This window comes from Mycteria americana, chromosome 12, assembly GCF_035582795.1.
Source record: "Mycteria americana isolate JAX WOST 10 ecotype Jacksonville Zoo and Gardens chromosome 12, USCA_MyAme_1.0, whole genome shotgun sequence".
Classification (NCBI taxonomy): domain Eukaryota; kingdom Metazoa; phylum Chordata; class Aves; order Ciconiiformes; family Ciconiidae; genus Mycteria; species Mycteria americana.
In genome coordinates, this window is record NC_134376.1 from 12729467 (window position 1) to 12748549 (window position 19083).

Sequence of the window (19083 nt, forward strand, 5' to 3'; positions counted from 1 at the left end):
CTTCTAAGCTGCTCATAGCCACCTGGGGAAGGGGATTTAGTTACAAAGAGAACAATTATTCCAATTTTAGTTAAGCCAAGGCACCAAAGCCAAAATTACTCATATTCTGCTCCTGAGAGAAATACTGTAATACATAATGTGATTTCTTGATAATGATGAAAATTTATTCACCTCTAAGTCTAGTTCTCCTGTCAGGTTCAAATGCTAACTCATAGGAAGGACTGAATACTGTTGAATCACCCCCCGTTCCCCCCAGCTCAGGGGATGGGGAGTATTCACGCTGCCAGAGCCCTCATACTCCAACATCTGATGAAACCCCCATGTACCCGTACCTGCAGGCGATTCAGCAGATTACTGTGACTGCAGAGCTCACTGTTAGGCTTATTGTCACTTGGGGTAAGAGCCTCCTTTGTCCTTGGAAGCCTGAGTCCGGGCTCTGGGATGGATTTGAATTGAAGCTTTATACATGTTACTTAGGGTGACATCCAAGAAAGGATTTAAACACAAAAAATAGGACTTTAACGGATTTTAGATGCTTTCAGTCAAAAGGCCTAACGCACAATCCCTGCTGAGCCCTCAGGGGTTATTGACTCCCTTCACTCTAAAGTAGATTAAAGCACTTGAATACTAGGTCTTGCCAACTGGTTCACCTAAACCATAGCGGGTGAAGCAGTCCTTGTTGAATCCCTTTCAGGGATCTGGCCAGTAATTCATTTTCTGTCTTATCTTTGAGCTGTTGGGTTGGATAGAAGGAGTGACATACTATTTTCCAAAGACTGAATCCAATTAATTGCCTGTAAGGGCAGTAGTTAAAATCACTATATCTGTTGAAGGTTTCTTTGATCATTTTATGTTTTCTTGCATGTGGTGTTGTCTGAAATAACTGATCTTGGGTAACATAAAGGGTATTGTAGAATTAAGGGAGGGTTTTTTCTTCCTATGCTATAAAATGTGGAGTCTGGCTATGCTGATTATGGGAAAGCTGAAGATCACTTGTTTTAATTTGTCAGTCTATTTTCAATTTATCAGCTGCCCGATACTTAGGACTGGCCGTTTGTCTGGCAGAGCGGGGGGGGTTACGGCGGTGTGCGTCAGTCATGTTTGCACTTCCACAACTTCTTTCTCCGTTCCTTGTCCTCCCGCCAGTGCTCAGACGCGCCGCTCCCGGCTGCGGGGACGCGCTGGCTCCGCTCGCAGCCCAGGCACGGGGAGGCCCAGCTCGGCGGGGAGCAGGCGAGGCGCTGCCGGTAGGTCCGGGGGCGCGAGGGGAGGCGGTTCCCTCCGACCAGCTGGGCTCCGGGCAGGGCCTGTCCCGGGCCCAGGGTTGGGGCCGGTGGACCGTCTTCCCGAGGCAGCCCGCCGCGGGCGCCCGCTCGCGGTTCTCGGGGGAAGGGGAGGAGGAAGGCGAGGGTGGGGACAGGATAAGACCTGCGGGACAGTGGCTTCACCCGAGCGGAGAGGAGGGCAGGCAGGCATCCGCCGCGGAGCGGTAAGGGCCGCGGGGCCGTTGTGGGCGACGCTGGGCGCGCCGGGCTCTGTCGCGCCGCCCGGAGCCTGGCTGCTGCCGGACGGGCCCCGCCGGGACCCGCTCCCGCGGGGGGAGAAGGGGAACTTTGCTCCACTGCTGGGGCCGCTTGAGGGGGGGCACAGCGCCGGCCGCCGCTCCCGGGCCCGAGTTCTGCCCTTCCCGGGGCCGCTCCCAGCCGTCCCGCGGCGCCCAGGCAGGGCCGGACGCCGCCGGCCTGGCTGCGGGGCAGGGGAGCCGCCTCGCCTTGGCTCGGCGGGCCGGTCCCGGGGCCCTGGGGGAAGTTGGGGCTTCGCGGGTGCGGTCCCGGTCCCGGCGGGACGGTCAGGAGACGGCCCGGGAGAGGCCGTGGGCGGCGGCTCCTGCCCGCTCGGCTGCGGGCGCGGGGCTGGCGATGCCGAAGCTGTGAGCTGTAAGGGAAGCGAAACCCAACTGTTGCAGGCGGCAGCTGGGCTCGGGCGGAAAGCCTCCCTGTCCTAAGGGAATGGGCTTGAGAGTGGCGCAGCAGCCGGTTCCTTCAAAAGGGCCCTGCCCCAGGGAGAGGGTTTACCGGCCTCACCAGGACCCGGGTTGAAGCCACTCACAGGATTATCCCGAGATACTGATTACTGGGTAAAGGTAACACACTGAAGGTTTGTGACCGCTCCTGCTGGGGAGAACACACTGTGTAGTACCGTTTCTGTTTTGCCAGTATAAAATGCAGTGTGATCCAAATGGCATTGGTTGTCTTACTAAAATAATAATGTATCAAAGTCTTTTTTGTAATTATTACTGAATTTTATTCTCTTATGAATGCCTGAGGAATTTATACAACTTCAAAATAATATTTCTCAGCAGGTTGGTAAACTGGGAAGTTACTGTCCAGAGTTCAGATAATCAAGATGGTGGCCCAAGCAAGTGCTGTGTTATGGCTTGCTGCCGTGCCCTGCAAAAATCCTGAGTGCTCTGATAAACCTGTATATCCTGCCTGATTGTTTAAAAAAAAGATTAGCCTTCAGCCTGTGTTTCATTCCAGGTGCTGCTGATTAGCAGCTGTCTAAACTCTGCTGTGCCCAGAGCCCCTACAGTTACCTGTGACGTTGGAGAGCAACTTGGGATTTCTAGTGAAGAGGACTGAGTAGGAGTTGTTTAATTTAAGGAATTCAATAGTGTCAAATCTTAGCAAGAGATAAAGAGTAAGGGAAGGGCGACAACTATTTGCTTGGCCAAGCGGGGTTGGGAAAGCAGTATTTGTAAGCAATTCTTTTTCTTTTTTTTTTCTTTTTTCTTTTTTTTTTTTTTGCTAATCTTCAAGTAGTGCCCAGGATTGCGAGACACATGTTTGCACTGACTGTATGAAGTAATAGTTCAAATATCTCTTCAAAGCTGACATTTAAAGCAGAAGGGACATCAGCAAAATTAAGTTGAAAAGCTGAAGTTGTGGTTACCTCTACAATACTCAGTATTTTGAAGAGATTGTTTTGTAATCCTGATGTCATCTTGTTCTTTATTAGGAATTTCTGTTTTGATAGATAACTTCAAGGGACTGATACTTGGTTTTAGTTTTATACCATTCACTGTAGCACTTGGTAAACATTGTCTGTGCTTCAGATTTGAAACTTTAAAAAAAAGAAAAGGGAGGTACAGGAGAGCGGGTTGCCATGCCAGGGATGCTGCAAAGCGCTGCGAAGATCTGAGACCTGTTTGCATCTGTCTTCAGGAAGGGGGATGAAAAAAAAGCAAAAAAACATAGCAGTCATTTTTAAATTGAACCAGCTGTCCAAAACTAGTCAGCGGTAAGAAATGAAAAACGCAACATCATTTAAAAATAAGTATTGAATGTTAAATACCAAGACTAGAGGTGTTCATGCTGGAAGTTATGATCGTGACTATTTTGAAATCTATGAAGGGGTGTTGATTTCTTAGAACTTGCTCTTCAGTAAAGCAGAGGTGAGGATGATCTTTGGTCATGCAGTGTCTGTGCAGCAGAAGTAGCTGTGGCTGGGGGCAGTTGATCAGGATTCAGCTCTGTAGTTTAGTCACAAGGGGAAACTTTTCTTTTTCTAAAGAAAACAGGAGGTCAGTGGTTTTTAAAAATATAGCTGTGGAATATTTGATACTACAAATACCATCACAAAAAATTACTGCGTTTAGTCATCTTTGACTGCTGTCTTGTTCCTTCTTCAGTCTGCCAAAGCTGTGGTGCGAGTACGAGAGTGGTGTGAAAGAGCAATGCCTGTCCTCAGGGAAGTGATGGGTTACTACAGTTACTGTTCCTGCATACGCATTGTGCCTGTAGCCACGTCTGTCCTTCTGTACCAGCTCCTGTGTTTGTCCTAGCTACGTGGCTACTGTAAAACCCACACTGGACTGAGTACACAATTCCCTTTCTTAATAAACCTTTCCGCATTTCTGCTTAGTCTACTGGGAAGACCATGGGACTACTGAAACGTATAAACATTAGTAGTCTTTACTGATGTATTACCATGCCTCCAGTGCAGCAGATTAGTCCTGTGTAACCTGGAAGAGTGAACAAATTTGTAACAGGTTCTTTATAGAAATGTTTATAGACTTCACTGAAATCCTGATGAAAGCTGTGTTGTGTAAGGAAGGCAATCGGCAGTATTCCAGAGACTTTTCCGCACTCCAGGGAAGTGAAGAGGGTTGTGTCATTGTTGTTGCTTGTGCGCTGGGTCTTAGCCATACTTTGAGTGGATGGAGTGACTCCAGCCCTAATTGGCTACTTAAGCCTGAAATTCTTTTTCTTTGCATGTTGTCTTTTGTACCTGCAAAGTTCTCTGTAGGCATTTTTCGGGTGTTGAAAGGGCCTTTTGACTTGAGAGACATGGTCAGAAAAAGTGTAAAATCAAGAGATGCTACCTGAGGCCTATTTTAAAAACTTTGAAGAATGACCGTGGAAACAGGTACAGCAATTGGCTTGGTTGGAGAAGAGCAGTCATGGATTACAAATGAACTTGTTTATGTTGCTTAGAAATAACACTTAGTTTCTTTGAGGTTTGCAGTCTGGAGATGTGTGTCCATAGAGCCTTATCCTTGTAGCTGAAGGTTTAAGGGAGAGATTTTTGGATGGTAAGTGAGGGAAAGGCTGAATAAATAGCTCACCAGAGCAGGAACCAAGAACAATTTTAGATTACTTTTTTTCTTTTTGGTATGTGGACAGGTGTGTAGGTGGTGTATATGATAAGGAAACGAGGTACTGGCTACTGACTCAGCAGAGGAATTGGCCTGCATGGCTGCAGAGGCACTGAGGGTGACTGGCTGCATGACTGAGCTCTGTGCTCGCTCAGCTGGTGCGTCGTGGTAGTTGATTATTCCTAGGTGCAGTGTGGAAAGGAAAAGGCGGGTGATCCTGGAGAGCAGCAGTGTTGACATGGGCAGATACAGACATGAGTCGTGAGGAGGCAACATGGATGTTGTAAGACCAGCAGAGGCTTACCAGACAGGAGGCAGTGGTTGAGAACTCTAGTTGAGAAGTTATGGTAGTAGAAGTATATGAGATAAACATTAGGATGTATAACTGCTTAAAGGATGATGTAGACACAAGAGAAGCTGGTTATGAGTTAAGGCTAAAACTTATTATGAAGTTTGGAACCATGATAGACTAGAGTTTCTAGAGCATCTCACAAAAAAGCAAGAAAATCAAGCTTGTTTTAAAATGATCTGAAATTCCCATGTTCTCAAATAGATATATTTACATTACGTCTTGTGAAGTAAGGAAAAAAAATAATAAAATGTCAGGTCCACTAATAAAACCCAGCTTCCTTTTGATATCAAGGTATTGATCCGGAATATGCATTCCACTAGGCGTACAACAGTACTTGGGGCAGAAAGAGTATTTAATAGCCATACAGTTCCTGTTGTTGCTGCCAGTCTCTGTACTTGGGAAGAATTAGTGCTTCTCTGACCTGAATCAAGCTGGCAGCAATGGAGACAGCCCAGCAATTAAGGCAGTTTTCCAGAGAATTGTCCTCAGTGAAGAAGTCATTAAAGCAGATGAATTTGTTCTGTTTACATCATGACTGGTATCTTTTTTATCAGTTTTGTCGTAACTTAGTATTTAGTCTTCAGTGTACTGGTAAAACCAGAACTGGTCCTTTGTAATCTTCTTCTAGTACAGTAACCTAACTTCTGTTTTCTGGGTTATTATGGAGTAATTTAGGTTGGATAAGGGATCTCTGGAGGTCATTTGGATCAGCTGCTTGCTTAGGACCTACTTAAGTCAGATTGTTCAAGGCCCTTTGACTTTGTATTCTGTTACAGCTTTCTACTCCAAAGTGTGTTTCCTACTTCTGTTCTTGTTACAGAATTATTTACAGCCAGCTGTGGTCCCGATGGGGAAATTCTGCTTTATTATCTGGCTCATTTACCACACCTTTTATCTGCTTCTAGTAAAAACTGTCCAGTCACAGCTTCTGTTTCCTTCCAATTAATCTGTTCTTTGCCCTTGTACGTGTTGCCTACAGATTCTGCTGGTATTCCCCGTGCGTCTTTTCCTGGACTTAAAAGATCAGATACCACAGTCGTCTATAGCCAGCAACTTTCTGCTGTGTGTAAAAAAACGTGCAACAATCCAAGTAAGTCAAACTTCTTCTTTTTTAATTAGTGCCTGAGACTTTTTTTCCCCCGTATGTTTCTCTCCCTGCCCAGTGCAGGCTGTGCTGTACTCTGGGCCTTGAGGCCTGCTTAAGTAATGCCTTTCAAATTGAGGTGCATAGCTTCTTGGAATAAGCTTGGGCAGTGGGGATATGTGAAGGACATTATATCCAGGAGAAGGCAGTTGGGCTGGGAATAGAGCAGCAGGAGTTGAGAGTCTGGCAGGAGTTTGAGACAAGCTGCAAGCTTTCAGGGTTGGCAATGGCAGGGAGACAGTGGCTTGGCTTTTGTGCTCCTGGCAGCCAGGCGCATCTTCTGGTTTTGTTCTCAGTAGTATCTGCTCCCTTGCTCAGTTGAAGCCCCTCACATGCCATGCTGTTTTGCAGCCTTTCTCCGGCCCTGTTTCTCGTGCCAGCTCCTCTGCTGTGCTTCCAACAGGTGGTGCTCAGCACTGTGTCTTCATCCTGGGTAGAAGCTAGTATGTCCCTGCTTGAGATCTGCTGTCTTGCACCCAAACGTGAATGACTGAATTTACATTCATCTTGTTTCTTTTCATCCAACACATATACCATTCAATAAAAGTCTCCCAAAAAATGAAAACTGCTAAGAAATCAAAGAAAATAATCACTACTTACGCTCTTATAATTATGCTTTCTTGATGATATTGTCAGCTTGTTCATCACTTGGATAGCCAGATACAGGCTTACTTTATTTTCATGTCCTTGCCTTGTGTTGCATGGCATTTTTGCTAGTGTGTTGTACCTCTCAGTAAAAATTCTCTAGAAAGCAATTTGATGTAATGCGTTCAGATAAATTCACATTCAGCAACATTCCTTATGGTGGAAGATAAAAAGAAACTATGTACTTCTTTTCTAAGTCATCCTAATAAATGTGTGTAATGGAAATGTCCCTCCTCTTGCTGAGAGTGCATATGTATTGATTCTGAGTTTTGGAATGATGCTCTATGAAAGTAAAAACAGATGATCTGAGATGTTGGGTCTCGTTTCATGATCTGCTTATGTTCCCTTGCATGAATGTTGTTGCCATCTCCTCTTGTACAACTAGCATTTATGCTGTTGTGTGGCTGGTGAGACTAAGGAACTGATATGGCTGAAAACTCACTCCATAGTGGTAGGCAGCTGAAGTGGCAACTTGGATCTTTCTTTTGGTAGAAATAGGCTTAGATTGATTTAGGACATTTGCTGTTGCACTGTTTTAAGGATATAAATTTCTTTTGATAAAAACAGGGAAGTTGTAAATCCATACTAAGCAATGATAATGTTCTTAGTTCAAACTTTCATATAGCTAACTATGCTTATCTCTTATAAAAATTTCTTATGACAGACATACACTCTGATTTAAACTAAAAATTATATTTTCTTTATACTAAAGTTTGTTTCAAGACTTCAAGCAAATACAGACGTAATTATTTAGTTTCAGGGGATCCTTTTTGAAAGCAAGCAGAGTATTTTTGGTCTGTACCTGAGTGGCTAAGGAAGATTTCAGATAAAGAAAATTGTTCTGTAAGGTAGTAAGTGTATTTGCTCTTCTATTCTTAGAAGAGCAGTACTTTCTATTGCGTTAAAAGCAGGTGCCAGGCTCAGGTTTGGCTGGACAGGGAGACGGGGGTGACTCTACAGTTTCCTCCATCTTCTCCATCCTCCCAGGAGCAACACTTCTGCACATAAGTTTCTCCTCGTGTGGTGTGTTAGTGTGAGGACTGCACAGACCTTTTTTTCCTCCCCTCCTGGTAAGGGGCAGAGATATCATCTACCCACAGTTATCCCTGAGGTGTTGTTGCTGTTACCTGTGTGCTGCAGTGGAATCCAGTTCTACTAGACTCTTGTGCAGGTCAGGAAACCAGCTGGGATGAAAAAAACTGATGCCGAATGATTCATCTGTAATTGTTGGGTAAGGCATGAATGACTTGACTCACCTTTCTACTTTTTACTTGTTCCCCCTCCTGTTTTTTTTTCCATTTGTCCTTGGGCAAAAGGTATTTCTCTCCATTCTTAGAATACACATTTGCATCCTGCCTTCAGAAAAAGGCTGCAGTTTTCAACTACATAATGTTAACGTACCGATCTGGGCAATATAGAAAATTTTCGTAAGATGGGGGATGCATCCTATAGTGATAAAATGGTAATAAATATGTGTTCAGTTTTGGGTGTGGAGGGGACAATTTGTAGTTATGGTGATTATCACTGGGTGAAGATGCATGAAAGGCATGTGAGCCAGACTCTGACCCTGACTGGTCTGCATCATGAATGGAGCGTGAGGAGGGAAGGGGAAGATGACTGCAGTCCTGTAGCTTTCTGCATCTCTGTATTTGGAAGCATGACACAGATAATGGCGCCCTAAAGTTCTTGCTGTAAATCTGCCCCTTGGGAGGAAGGGAATCTTGAATACGCTTCCCTTCCTAGAACAGACAATGGCATAAGTTAACATGTGAATATATATGATCTGGCAGATGTAGCAGGTATAGGTTATCACAGGGCAACCTATTGTTTTGGGCACGTTAAGTAAGACCTGTGTAGCTTCTGAACTGTGATAAAAATACATTCTTTCTTATTTTCCCTGTGATGCCTGTATTCATCTTGATGACGAAGGTCAGGGTAAGAGTCTTTCTCATCTACACTAGGTTTTACAGTTTGATACTTCAATTAGCATTCTGAAGAAACTGCACAACTTCTTACAAATCCATGGTGTGGGAGAGTGTGCTGAGGAACGCTATGCAGCTATTTAAAAAAACTGTGTAGGTCATAGCCCATATTTTAATTAATTACATAAACATTATTGGAGAGTTGTCTTGTCTGATGAGATGTAAGCCTGCTGAATCCTTCTGCAACGTGTAGCTGCCTCTGAGCATACTTCTAGTTTCAAGTCAAAGTTTTATCTCCAATGATTTTAGTCAGATACAAGCCATGAAGCCCACGACAGAAGGCCGTACGAATCTTGGCTTTATAATGAATGCTTGGTTAGTAAGTTCTTCAGATAAGTTACCTTAGAAGTTCTGAGTCAGTTAATTCGCTTTCTCCAATAGTAAGATAAAAGGAAAGTGTGTGTACACCCCCCCCACCCCCACCCCCCCCACCCCCACCCCCCCAGTACAGCCTGCAAATTCTCTTGCTGTGTTAAAATTGGCAGTTCTGGGTAGGGAGCAAATGCAGACCCTGCTTCTGGTTTCAGATTGCTGCATGGAATTAGAGTTTAGGGATTAAAATGGAGGGGAGCGTTTGATTTAGCTGAAATACAATTTTGCAAAATGCAAAACCCTGCAAAAACTGCTGTGCACCACTGAATTTTAATAAGTATTCAACAGTTTCAAAAGTCTTCCATTCCCCCAAATTAATGTAACTTTAGTGCAGTTGTAAAGGTGCCGTAGAGCTGTGCTGCACTCTCCATTGGAGAGAAGGGTATCCATGCATCGTTCTGTCAGTAGAATTTGTTACTTGTCTTCCTGGTCTCCAGCCTAGCATAAGTAACTAATTGGGTTTTGTTTGAATAGAGTGGTTTGTGAATGCTGTGGCTTTTATCAGCCTTTTCCCTCTTTTATGCCAACTTTGTTCTGTATGTAGAGCAACAGACCTCTGCAGAAAGGAATGAACTGGAAGGGTACTTTGCCCCATGCCGATGTTGTTCTAGTGTGTACTTATGAAGGAAATGATTTGGGCTGAGAAAAGTGCTTGCAGCTCTAAGTACTTGTGATTCTTTCTCTTGAGGAAATGAACAAAAAAGAAAAATCTGGAGGAGGGAGCTGGTGCTTTTACTGCTTTATTAATTCTTCTCTGGAGTCTAGTGACTCATCTGCCCAGAGTGCAGCTGGGCACAGTGAGTCAATATCCACCTTACCATTGTGCACCTGGAATACAAGAGGCTTTTTTATGAAGAGCAGAAAAATGACGTGGGATGGGTAGCTGAAGCCATTGGTCTTTGTCTTACTATGTGCATTTCTAAAGACTTGAAGCAAAGAGTAATAGCGAGCAAAGGAGTGCTCAGTTCTTCTTTCTGCTTCGTGGCGTTTGGATCTGAAACTTCCAGATGTAAATGGAAACTTCTTGTGTATCAGCGTAAAAGGCCCGGTCTTTCATTTACTGTGCTTGTTGGTCTTTCAGTGTTTGCATATCCTGGTTTGAGATAGCTTTAATGTTGCCTAATGGTTTGCATACATCCTACCTCTAGATAACTTTTTGGTGTATTTGACTTCCCTGTTACCTGTCTTATCCTTTGCCTTTTCTGGCAGTCAGGTACCTGCCACCAAACAGTCTTCACTTTTGAATTATTTGGGAGCAGCATTTGAGAGTCTGCTTTGAGAAGATAAAATTTACGGGTTCGGTTTCTGCTTCTGCCATCAGCTTGGTTTTGTGCCTGTTTATCTTTCAATTAGTAAATTGCTGCTGTTTCGTAAGTAGCTGGGTACAGTTTGTTAAGGTGTTAGAAATTCAAGTTTTCCCTATCCTATATGGATGCTCAAGATTCTGTATCACTCTTCATATGATCTGGGGTTGGTTTATAATATTAATCTTTTGTCCTCTTTGTAATCAGGCATTATGTATTAGTTGCTCTTCCCAGACATGTCTGTATCAGTGGTATTTTATATAAGAATGTATCTATAAAACATGCTATGTTTAAAGTTATAAGCTGCTCTGTACCTATTTGCAGGGTGCAAAGTGCAAATGGAAACTATAGAAGGTCTATTAGTGCCTTAAGAGATTGCATAGGGAAGTATAGCATGCAGTTTACTTACTAACCCAGGCTGTAAGTCTTGCTTAAGCTAAAATAAAATGCTGAAAATCCTTTCTAGAATGTCCCTCTCACCTTTGTTTTCATTGCTATCTAATCCTTGGGTTAATGCTTATTGCTATATCAATTTACTGCAGTTACTATCTTATCTGAAGCTTGAATAAGTTTGATACTCAGAAACTCTTTATAATCATGGTTGGTTTGGGTTTGGGTTTTTTTGTTTTGTTGGTTTGGTTTGGGTTTTTTTGTTGTTTTTTTTAAGTAGAGGAAGCTGGTTTTCAGTTCATTCTAGACCCAGTCTTGCAATGAGCTCTAGGGGCAGGGGGTTGGTTCGCAAGCAGTTTGTCCAGGATTGGGCCTTACTTTCTTCAGAAGATGTAGCATCTCACTTCTGAAACAGCATACATAAAAGTAGGTGTTTAAAATTAAAAGGCGATGCATTTATTTTTCAATAGCAAGTGTTGAAATAATGGAAGATACAGTTGGAAGGGATGTGAAGAGGTTCTCTAATCCACTTAATGCTGAGTAACATAATTTCTGATGTGTTACTGTTCTTAAAACTTTCAGGAGGGAAGACATACTAACTTACTAAAGTTTTTCTAACTTACTTACTTTTCTAACTAACTTACTAAAGTTTTTCTTTAGTAAGGAAAACTTACTTAAGTTTTTCTTACAGTTTTCCTTAAAGTTTACTCTGAGGAGTTTGTTTAGTTGTTCTTCATTGCTACCTGTCTGTCTTCATTATTCTCTCTGGTATTTTGAAACTAAGGAAACTGAATTTCTTTGGCTTTTTCTCAGAAGTCCTCTTTTCTAGCCTTTATGATTGTTCTTGGTGCTTTTGTTTGGAATCTGCTCACCTATTTGTTTCTTAGATACTGTATTCCCATGGGGGCTTTCCCAGAGCAGCAGAACTTTTTGAGCTGTCATACACATACTGGTTTTGTTTATGCATCCCTGCATGGTGTTTGCCATTTTCATGGCACTATCATCTTATATTCAGCTTCGGATCTGGTAGATCTGCTGGATTCTTCTCTGCAGTCTAGCTGACGAAGTGATCAGTTCTTCTGAATGAAGAATGTGATTTTTTTTTTTTTTTTTTGGGTGATAGGTGGAAAGAGGTGTGTTTTAAACTGTACAAAAAGCCAGATTTTAGGAGACCAAAGGAAAAAGGAGGTTCGTTAGGCAGGTCTTTCATAGCTCGCTAATAGCAGGACTCCATGTATTAATTTCAAAGTCCGGGATGCTTTGACCTCAGGGTGGCTGTTACAGAAATGTCTTGAAATGGTGATGAGAAGATCCTTTTTCAGAATACACAGTGGAAGAGTTCCAGATCTGTGCACAAAATAGCTACATTCTTTCCTGGGATGAATCTTGTTGATGTAATTGGTTATTAAACTGGTGCTTTTAAGCATTACAATGTACTGAAAACAGCAAATTCTGGACTTCATCTGCACACGGAAACAGAATGGAATGAAGTAATCTTGGAGAAGGTGGTTGTAAGATGCATAGTTTCACAACAGTTATCTCTACTTGGGAGATAAAGAAATTCTCTGATAAAGTAATCATTCTAGCTCAAAAGTAAAAGGGTAATTCAAGCCACTGTGTGGGAAACTATTGTGCAATAGGTCATTGCACAACAGTTGTAGGTTGGCTCTCCACTGCCTGTTGTTCCTCCACTGCCTGCTGTGATTATGTATTGATTTCAGTGTGAAAGAAATTGTGATCTTCCATTTTTCTCAGGAACTAAATTCCCCAAAGGCAATTTAACAGTTTAAGGATTAGCCAGGTTTTATGCTGAGATTGTGTCCATCCCCCTGCCTTGTCTTCCGGGCCAGAAAGCCAGCAAGGTCTTCATGGACAATGTTACTCTCTTTGATTCTTCACTCTTTTTCTTGTCCTTCTGTATATTGGGCAGCCAAGTTACAGCGTACTTCCTGGATTGTAAAAATCCACAGCATAGCTTGTAAAGAAAGGATTGTTCACTGGTTGGCCTTGAGAGTTTAAGCAGATCTGAACTTCGACCTCTGACGTTCAACTTTGAATCAGCTTGTGTCTGCACTTAACCACATTCCTCTTTGGTTTATTTTTGAGGAGGTGTCATTTTTGTATAAGGTAGAAAAGGAAGTTGTGCTGTGAACCTTGCAAATAGTTTTCTGAAGCGTGTGACTACCACGTTAGCTGTGTATGTTTAGGTCCTGTTATTACCATGCAATGCAATGGTGTCCCAAGATGTGATATGAACAATGGGGAGAATTGCTGAGCTTAGAATGTCTGGTGTCTCACACCACAAGACACTGCACATATCCAGCAAGCTGCTGTTTTCAAAGCAATAAGCTTTGAAAATAATGCTATATTGTTGTGGGTATTTTTATTTCTCAACATACCTTTTGTTCTTTTTTTTTCCTCCTCATCAGTGCAATTTCTCTTATTCCTTTTATTCATACTAGTGCTATGGTTAATTATAATTCTATATTACTTATAAGAATGTAGAATTAACATTCCAAATACAGGTTGCCCTTTCCAGTTAGTACTGAGTGAAAAGACTTGTGTGTATACAGAGGGATCAAATGTGCAACAACAGAGAATGGAGTGTGGTTCTCAGAGCTGTCTGATGGTCCTTAGGAGAAAAAGGGAGATGCTTAATCAGCATTGATGCCGTGAGAAATTGTTCAACAAAGAAATCGGTGGGCAGAGTATAGGAAGTGGATAGGCAGGAAGAAAGAGAGGAAGTCTGTGTTGAAATCACAGTCATTTCTTTCCACTTTGGGACACGGTGATGGTTAGCATTCTTACACTCTGTTATGAAATAACAGTTGGTGGAGGAAAGTCGCATTAACCAACTCATTGAAACTTTGGTAAGCAGCAAAAATGGCAACCTTAGACATATTTGAGCTTTGAGTTGAGTTGGGTATACTTAATTGTTTGCGATTTCTTTTTCCTTAAAAAAATATTTCTATTGATTTCAAACCACAGCAGAGATAAATAGTCTTTTTTAAATATTTGAGCTTCACCACAAACCAGGCTCATCCTAGTTAGCAACTACCATGTGGCCTATCATACTGTTTGATTTTTTTTCAGGAGAATGGGGAGGGGGGGTGTCAGAAATACTGTTCTTGGAGAATTGGGAGAAACTGCCAGATAGCTTGGTATACTAATAAAGTTGCCCCATGTCCCTGTTTTAGCATTTTTAATTTATAAAGGAAGAACTGGTGGTGGGAAAATGTGTAAAAACTATCCTGTGAAAAGGAAGAGTGAAGGAAGCAACAACAACAATGAAATCAAGATTAACATTTAATACTATCAGAAACAAATAACAGTCAATAACTTTTATGCTGGTAAAGGTGCATTTTAATCTAGTTATCTTCTTGCTTTCTATCTGAATAGAGCCTAATTAGTTGTCACTTGTCGTCAATAAATAAAGTATTTTGTTATAATTTTCTCTCTGTTACGTTTTAGATACAATGGCTGCTCCGAGTGGCGTCCCTGTCCCATCTGCACCACCTTCTTATGAGGAAACAACAGGAATCAATGTGAGCTATCCTCACCCCTATCCTGTCCCAGAACCTGGCCAGAAACCAGATGGGAAGGGAATGAACCCTCCCCCATACATGGGACAGCCTGCACCAGCAAGTAATCCCGGTAAGCCTGGAAAACTCTACTGTACCTCATGTTAAGGAGGTGTCAAGTGGCTATGTAATGGATGCTGTGCAGAAGATTAAAGATCAGGGTTCACAGGTGTTCCCACCTTCCAAAAAATATTTTTGAAGGGAATAAGTTGAATCAATTCTTGCAAATCCTTCAGTGTGCACTAATATCAATAACATCATTTGGCTTTCTGCAGTTTTTAATGCAGACTTATTCTTAAGACAGCATGTTTCTGCATTAGGAAATGCTATGGTGATTTCTCTTTGTCATTGTGCATTTCATTGCTCTGAGCCTAGCTCAGAGGAAGTTGATTAACTATCCTTTTTTCCTTATTTACCCATTGAGTGAACAGCATATTTCTCTGCTCAGTTACAGTTCAGACAGTTTACGTTCAGCAACCAGTAGTATTTTATGACCGCCCAGTTCAGATGTGCTGCCCTTCCTGTAACCAGATGATAGTGACACGTCTCTCGTATGACTCAGGAGCTTTGACTTGGCTGTCATGTGGTGGCCTCTGTCTGCTGGGGTAGGTTGATTCCAATTTGCGCTTTATTTTTCTCTTCTTACGTGACCTTTTATAGCTCTAAGGAGTAACAAAGCTCTCAGCTTTGTTGCTTTCTCATTCTGTCTGTGACCTTACCCTTTATGGTTTGAATGGCCTACATCTGCATTTAAGTCCTATAGGACCTTAAAGCAGCTCTAGAACACTAGAGTGATGGACTCCATAGCCATGTGTGTTCTTCCTAAAGCTTCATGGCACCAGTTTTACTGATGGCTTTTGCAGGAAATATATTTTACCTTCTTGTGTATGTAACAAGTGGTAAACCAGATTGTTTGTTTGGTTTTTTTCTTTGCAGGTGTATAGCTGGCTGCTGCTTAATTCCCTTCTGCATTGATGCCCTAAAGGATGTGGATCACACCTGTCCAAACTGCAGTGCTCTTATTGGTTCTTACAAACGTTTATAGGCAGTGTTTAAACATTGATAATTGATTGATGAAGTTGGTTAGCACCTCTACAAGCCCTTTCTGAAGCTTCATGACTTCTGGTTGAAGAATTCTGGTTGTTTCTGTGCATTCTGTCACTGGAAACCAATCAGAAGTAATTTTTATTGCTAGATTGTTTGAATAAGAATTTGCTTGAGGGGATTCTGACTTAGGTCTGTAAAAACTATATGTAATCTTTATGGGCCGCTCAGTCCAGCACTAGTTGTTAGCAACTAAGTGTTTTCCCTTTCTGCTTTGTGCAAAACAGGTTGGTGATGTTCTTCAGTTAATCTTGTCTCAATCGCGTTGCACGCTGGTGTGCTTGCTTACAGTCTCAGCACAGACCAGAGGAGAACGTCTATGGAGACCTGTATAGTCTCATGCTTGGTGTTGATGCTTTTGCAACAGCACTGTTTACAAAATGGCAGGGAGTTGCTTGCCTCTGAGACAGGTGCCCCTCTTTGACAAAAGAAGTGATTTGTTGGCATCTTTTCATCAGCACTAAAATTCACTTTAAAACTCTCTTAGTTGAAAGAGAACCAAACCTAAAGGCTTCTTCCTTCCTGGAGGCTGCTTTACCAAATGGACAACTCAGGTTATTGAGCATCAAAGGTGATTCAATCTAGTACGTGAATTTCCTTGCCAGTTTTAAGTCTAGTCATATCTCTACTCTGCAGTAAAGATGTTAATCCAGGAATTTTTAATAGATATATTTTTCAGCATTTTTTTGTTTGGTTGGGTTTTTTTACTGCTGATTTATAAGTCTGTGAAGTGTTCTCTTCTCTCCACCTGAGTGGAAATGCCCATAGAGCCTTGGTTATAGCACTGGAGAACTTCCTTTTTACATTTACATTACTCAACTGATAGATCATAAACAAACCTCAGCCTTATCTTAAGGCTTGAATCCCACCTGCAAAACACAGATACAGGACCTGTGCTTTTAATCGTTGATCTGTTTGTTAATTACTCTTTCTTCATTAAGAAGGTAACATGTTTGTTAAGGAGTTTCTCTGATTATTTAGACTTGTACTCTGATTTTTCTAAATGAAAAAAGTTATGTTTTCAGAAACTTGAGCTGGATATACTTATTTAAGATGATGATCACAAAAAATTAGGGAATAAGGCTCTGAAGGTTCAAGTATTTTACCATGTCATAAGCAGCAGACTTGGTCCAAATAACATTTTGATGCATTTGAATGATACCTGTCTAGAAAAGGCAGACAGGTGTTTAAACGAGGCTATGATGCTAACACTGTATTAATCTCTGTAAAAGTAAGAAGCTAAAATAAATACAAATAAAAAATACTGCATTTACTGTTCTTGCCAAATGTGCCTTCTGTAAATATTTGGTATAAGTTAACTTTTGAAAAATCTTTCAACACTTCCCATTTGAAATCCAGGAGTTTCATGGATCACAAATACAACCTCTAGGCCTTCTGTTAATTAGTTTTGGTAAACTGCTGCTGCTTGTGGGTCAGTCTGCAAGAGCTTCCTTGTGCATTTGGAAAAGGTTTCTGATCATATGTCTCCCTGTACCATAAGAATTTACATCAGTAGCTACTAACTGGCAAGAGGATGATGGATATAAAAAGCTGGTAGTTTTGTAGCTTTCCACTTCGATGCAGTACTGTCTCATGCTTTCTGTCTGCTGCTGCATGACTGTAATGCTTTCAGTGTTCTTTAAGGGCCAGGGTGATGCTCTGTTGAATTTTCTGTCGTGATGACACAGGCACTGATTCTAACTTACACAAGTCACATGTATTACTGTGAAGCAGTATTCCCCCCTCTCCCCTGCCCCTGGATTTCACAGCAAACGTACTTCTTGTCAGTTTACCATCAGAGCAAGATGGGAAGAAGCAATTGAAGCATGCAGTGTTTCCAAACTTGATGTTTGCTTGCATGGTGGGGAGGGTTTTTAGTTTGTTTAGTACCCATGTCAGTCTGGTCTGGATAATCCTGCCGGATATTCATTTGGTGAGTAAGTCTTCAAATTGTTACTCCCTTAGCTCCCCTTTTCTCTACAAAGTGATGGCTGGAAAATCTGAGGTGGTGGCACCAGAATGCAGAACACTGACCAAAAAAATAATTATGTGGGGTTTTCTTTGTTTTATGGGCACGGTCTTTTACATCCCTAAATTCCTCTTACGGATTGAGAATAGGACACATAATGTTGGCAGCTATTCAGTCTAATTAAGCATTCTGCAAAACTTTCTGCTGCTCCTTCTATACTTAAATTTCCTTAAATACAAAGCCTGTGTGTGTTCTCTGGTGTATGGAATTATCTGCAGAATGTGCCAAAGTAACTTGCTTTGTTAAACTTTTTTAGACAGACAAATGCAGGATATAACTTGCTTTGTGTGAAAGTGCTTTGTGTTTGATTATGTTGAAGTTACTGTTTGTTTTTAAAACTGATTATATTTAAAATAAAAACTGTCTTTTGTATCTAGTGCTTGTAATCGGAAAATTATAACATTTGGAATGTTTCCAAACACATGAATGGCTGAAATGTTAAAATTAAGTCAAGAAATTTAATCACAAGGTGAAATTTTTCAGAGTCTCACTTGCCCCAAGTCTCTGATAAATGGCATTCTCTGGCCTGCAGACCAACTGTTTACACACAGAGCCACATTTGAAAATGTGTTGTTTTCCTGCAACTTCAGGCCCTTTAAATATTTTTTCAGTTAAAACTCCTTTGGGTAAAACTTTCACTTGCAATACAACTAAACATACACATATAGATACGGCTACACTTTTACATACTAGTGACTGGTAGGGAGAAAATAGATTCCAAATATCATTATGTTCAGTTGGAAAGAATCCCTATTAATCATGCAAGAATACCCTGCTGCTTTTACTGTCTGAAGCACTTTTTTTTTCTTTGTGAGATGCTGAAAATACAGGAAGGCAAGATTAATAACTCAGTTTTGTTCTAATGCATTGATTTTTATTATTTTTATTAAGCAACATTTTGGTTAATTTGTTAATAAGCAAGTTGAGTTAGGAACAAATAGTTTTTCCTCTGTTGATAGATACAGAAGTGGCATGCTGACTTTATGTGCTCATGCTATTTCCATAAATAAGTAAGGAAGGAGTGTAGCCCATCTGAAATCCTCCAGCCTTGCATGACAAAATTTGGGTGAAGCCTTCCCATACCCCCACCTTCATTAGCTTTCCAGGATGACATTGCTTTCAGTTACACTTTGACAGTGTTATTTCCATTAGACTTCTATTTTTAATTGCACAGTGTTCAAACTTAGTTAATTCTGATGAGGCTTGAGCCAGAAGGAAATAAAACTTGTTTTGTCATGCAAAGAGGATCCAAAATGAAAGCTGCTAAAACAAGTGAGAAGCAGCTGATAGCCTTACAAGAGGGAGCTGTTAAGCAAGAGCAGCATGGTTTCAAAAAGCTATTTATTGCAGTGTTTGTGAAAGCACTTCTGCCAGTCTAACCACAAGCTCTTTTTTTTAAGAAATGAGTTGTCATTTGTGTACTCAAACCCAGTTAATTATTCTTCATAACTGAGCAGCAAAAGGTGAGTAATGGAGTATACACTGTCATCCTAGGAATAAAAAATAAGACATGCAAGTACTGT

At 41.5% G+C, this 19083-nt stretch overlaps 1 protein-coding gene across 5 annotated transcripts; it reads left to right on the forward strand.

The window, feature by feature from the left end:
• The first annotated feature begins 1089 nt into the window (after positions 1–1089).
• On the forward strand, positions 1090–16805 carry LITAF (lipopolysaccharide induced TNF factor). 5 transcript variants are annotated; one of them, XM_075515015.1, is made up of 5 exons: positions 1092–1247; positions 5989–6099; positions 14318–14500; positions 14876–15032; positions 15364–16805. In XM_075515015.1, the coding sequence occupies exons 3-5, from the start codon at positions 14323–14325 to the stop codon at positions 15470–15472; spliced, it is 444 nt and encodes a 147-aa protein (XP_075371130.1). In that variant the 5' UTR covers positions 1092–1247; positions 5989–6099; positions 14318–14322; the 3' UTR covers positions 15473–16805. The 5 variants fall into 5 exon arrangements, with proteins under 5 accessions (XP_075371134.1, XP_075371130.1, XP_075371131.1 ...); XM_075515016.1 differs by lacking the exon at positions 1092–1247 and adding an exon at positions 1296–1489; XM_075515017.1 differs by lacking the exon at positions 1092–1247 and adding an exon at positions 1850–2157.
• Positions 16806–19083: the final 2278 nt, after the last annotated feature.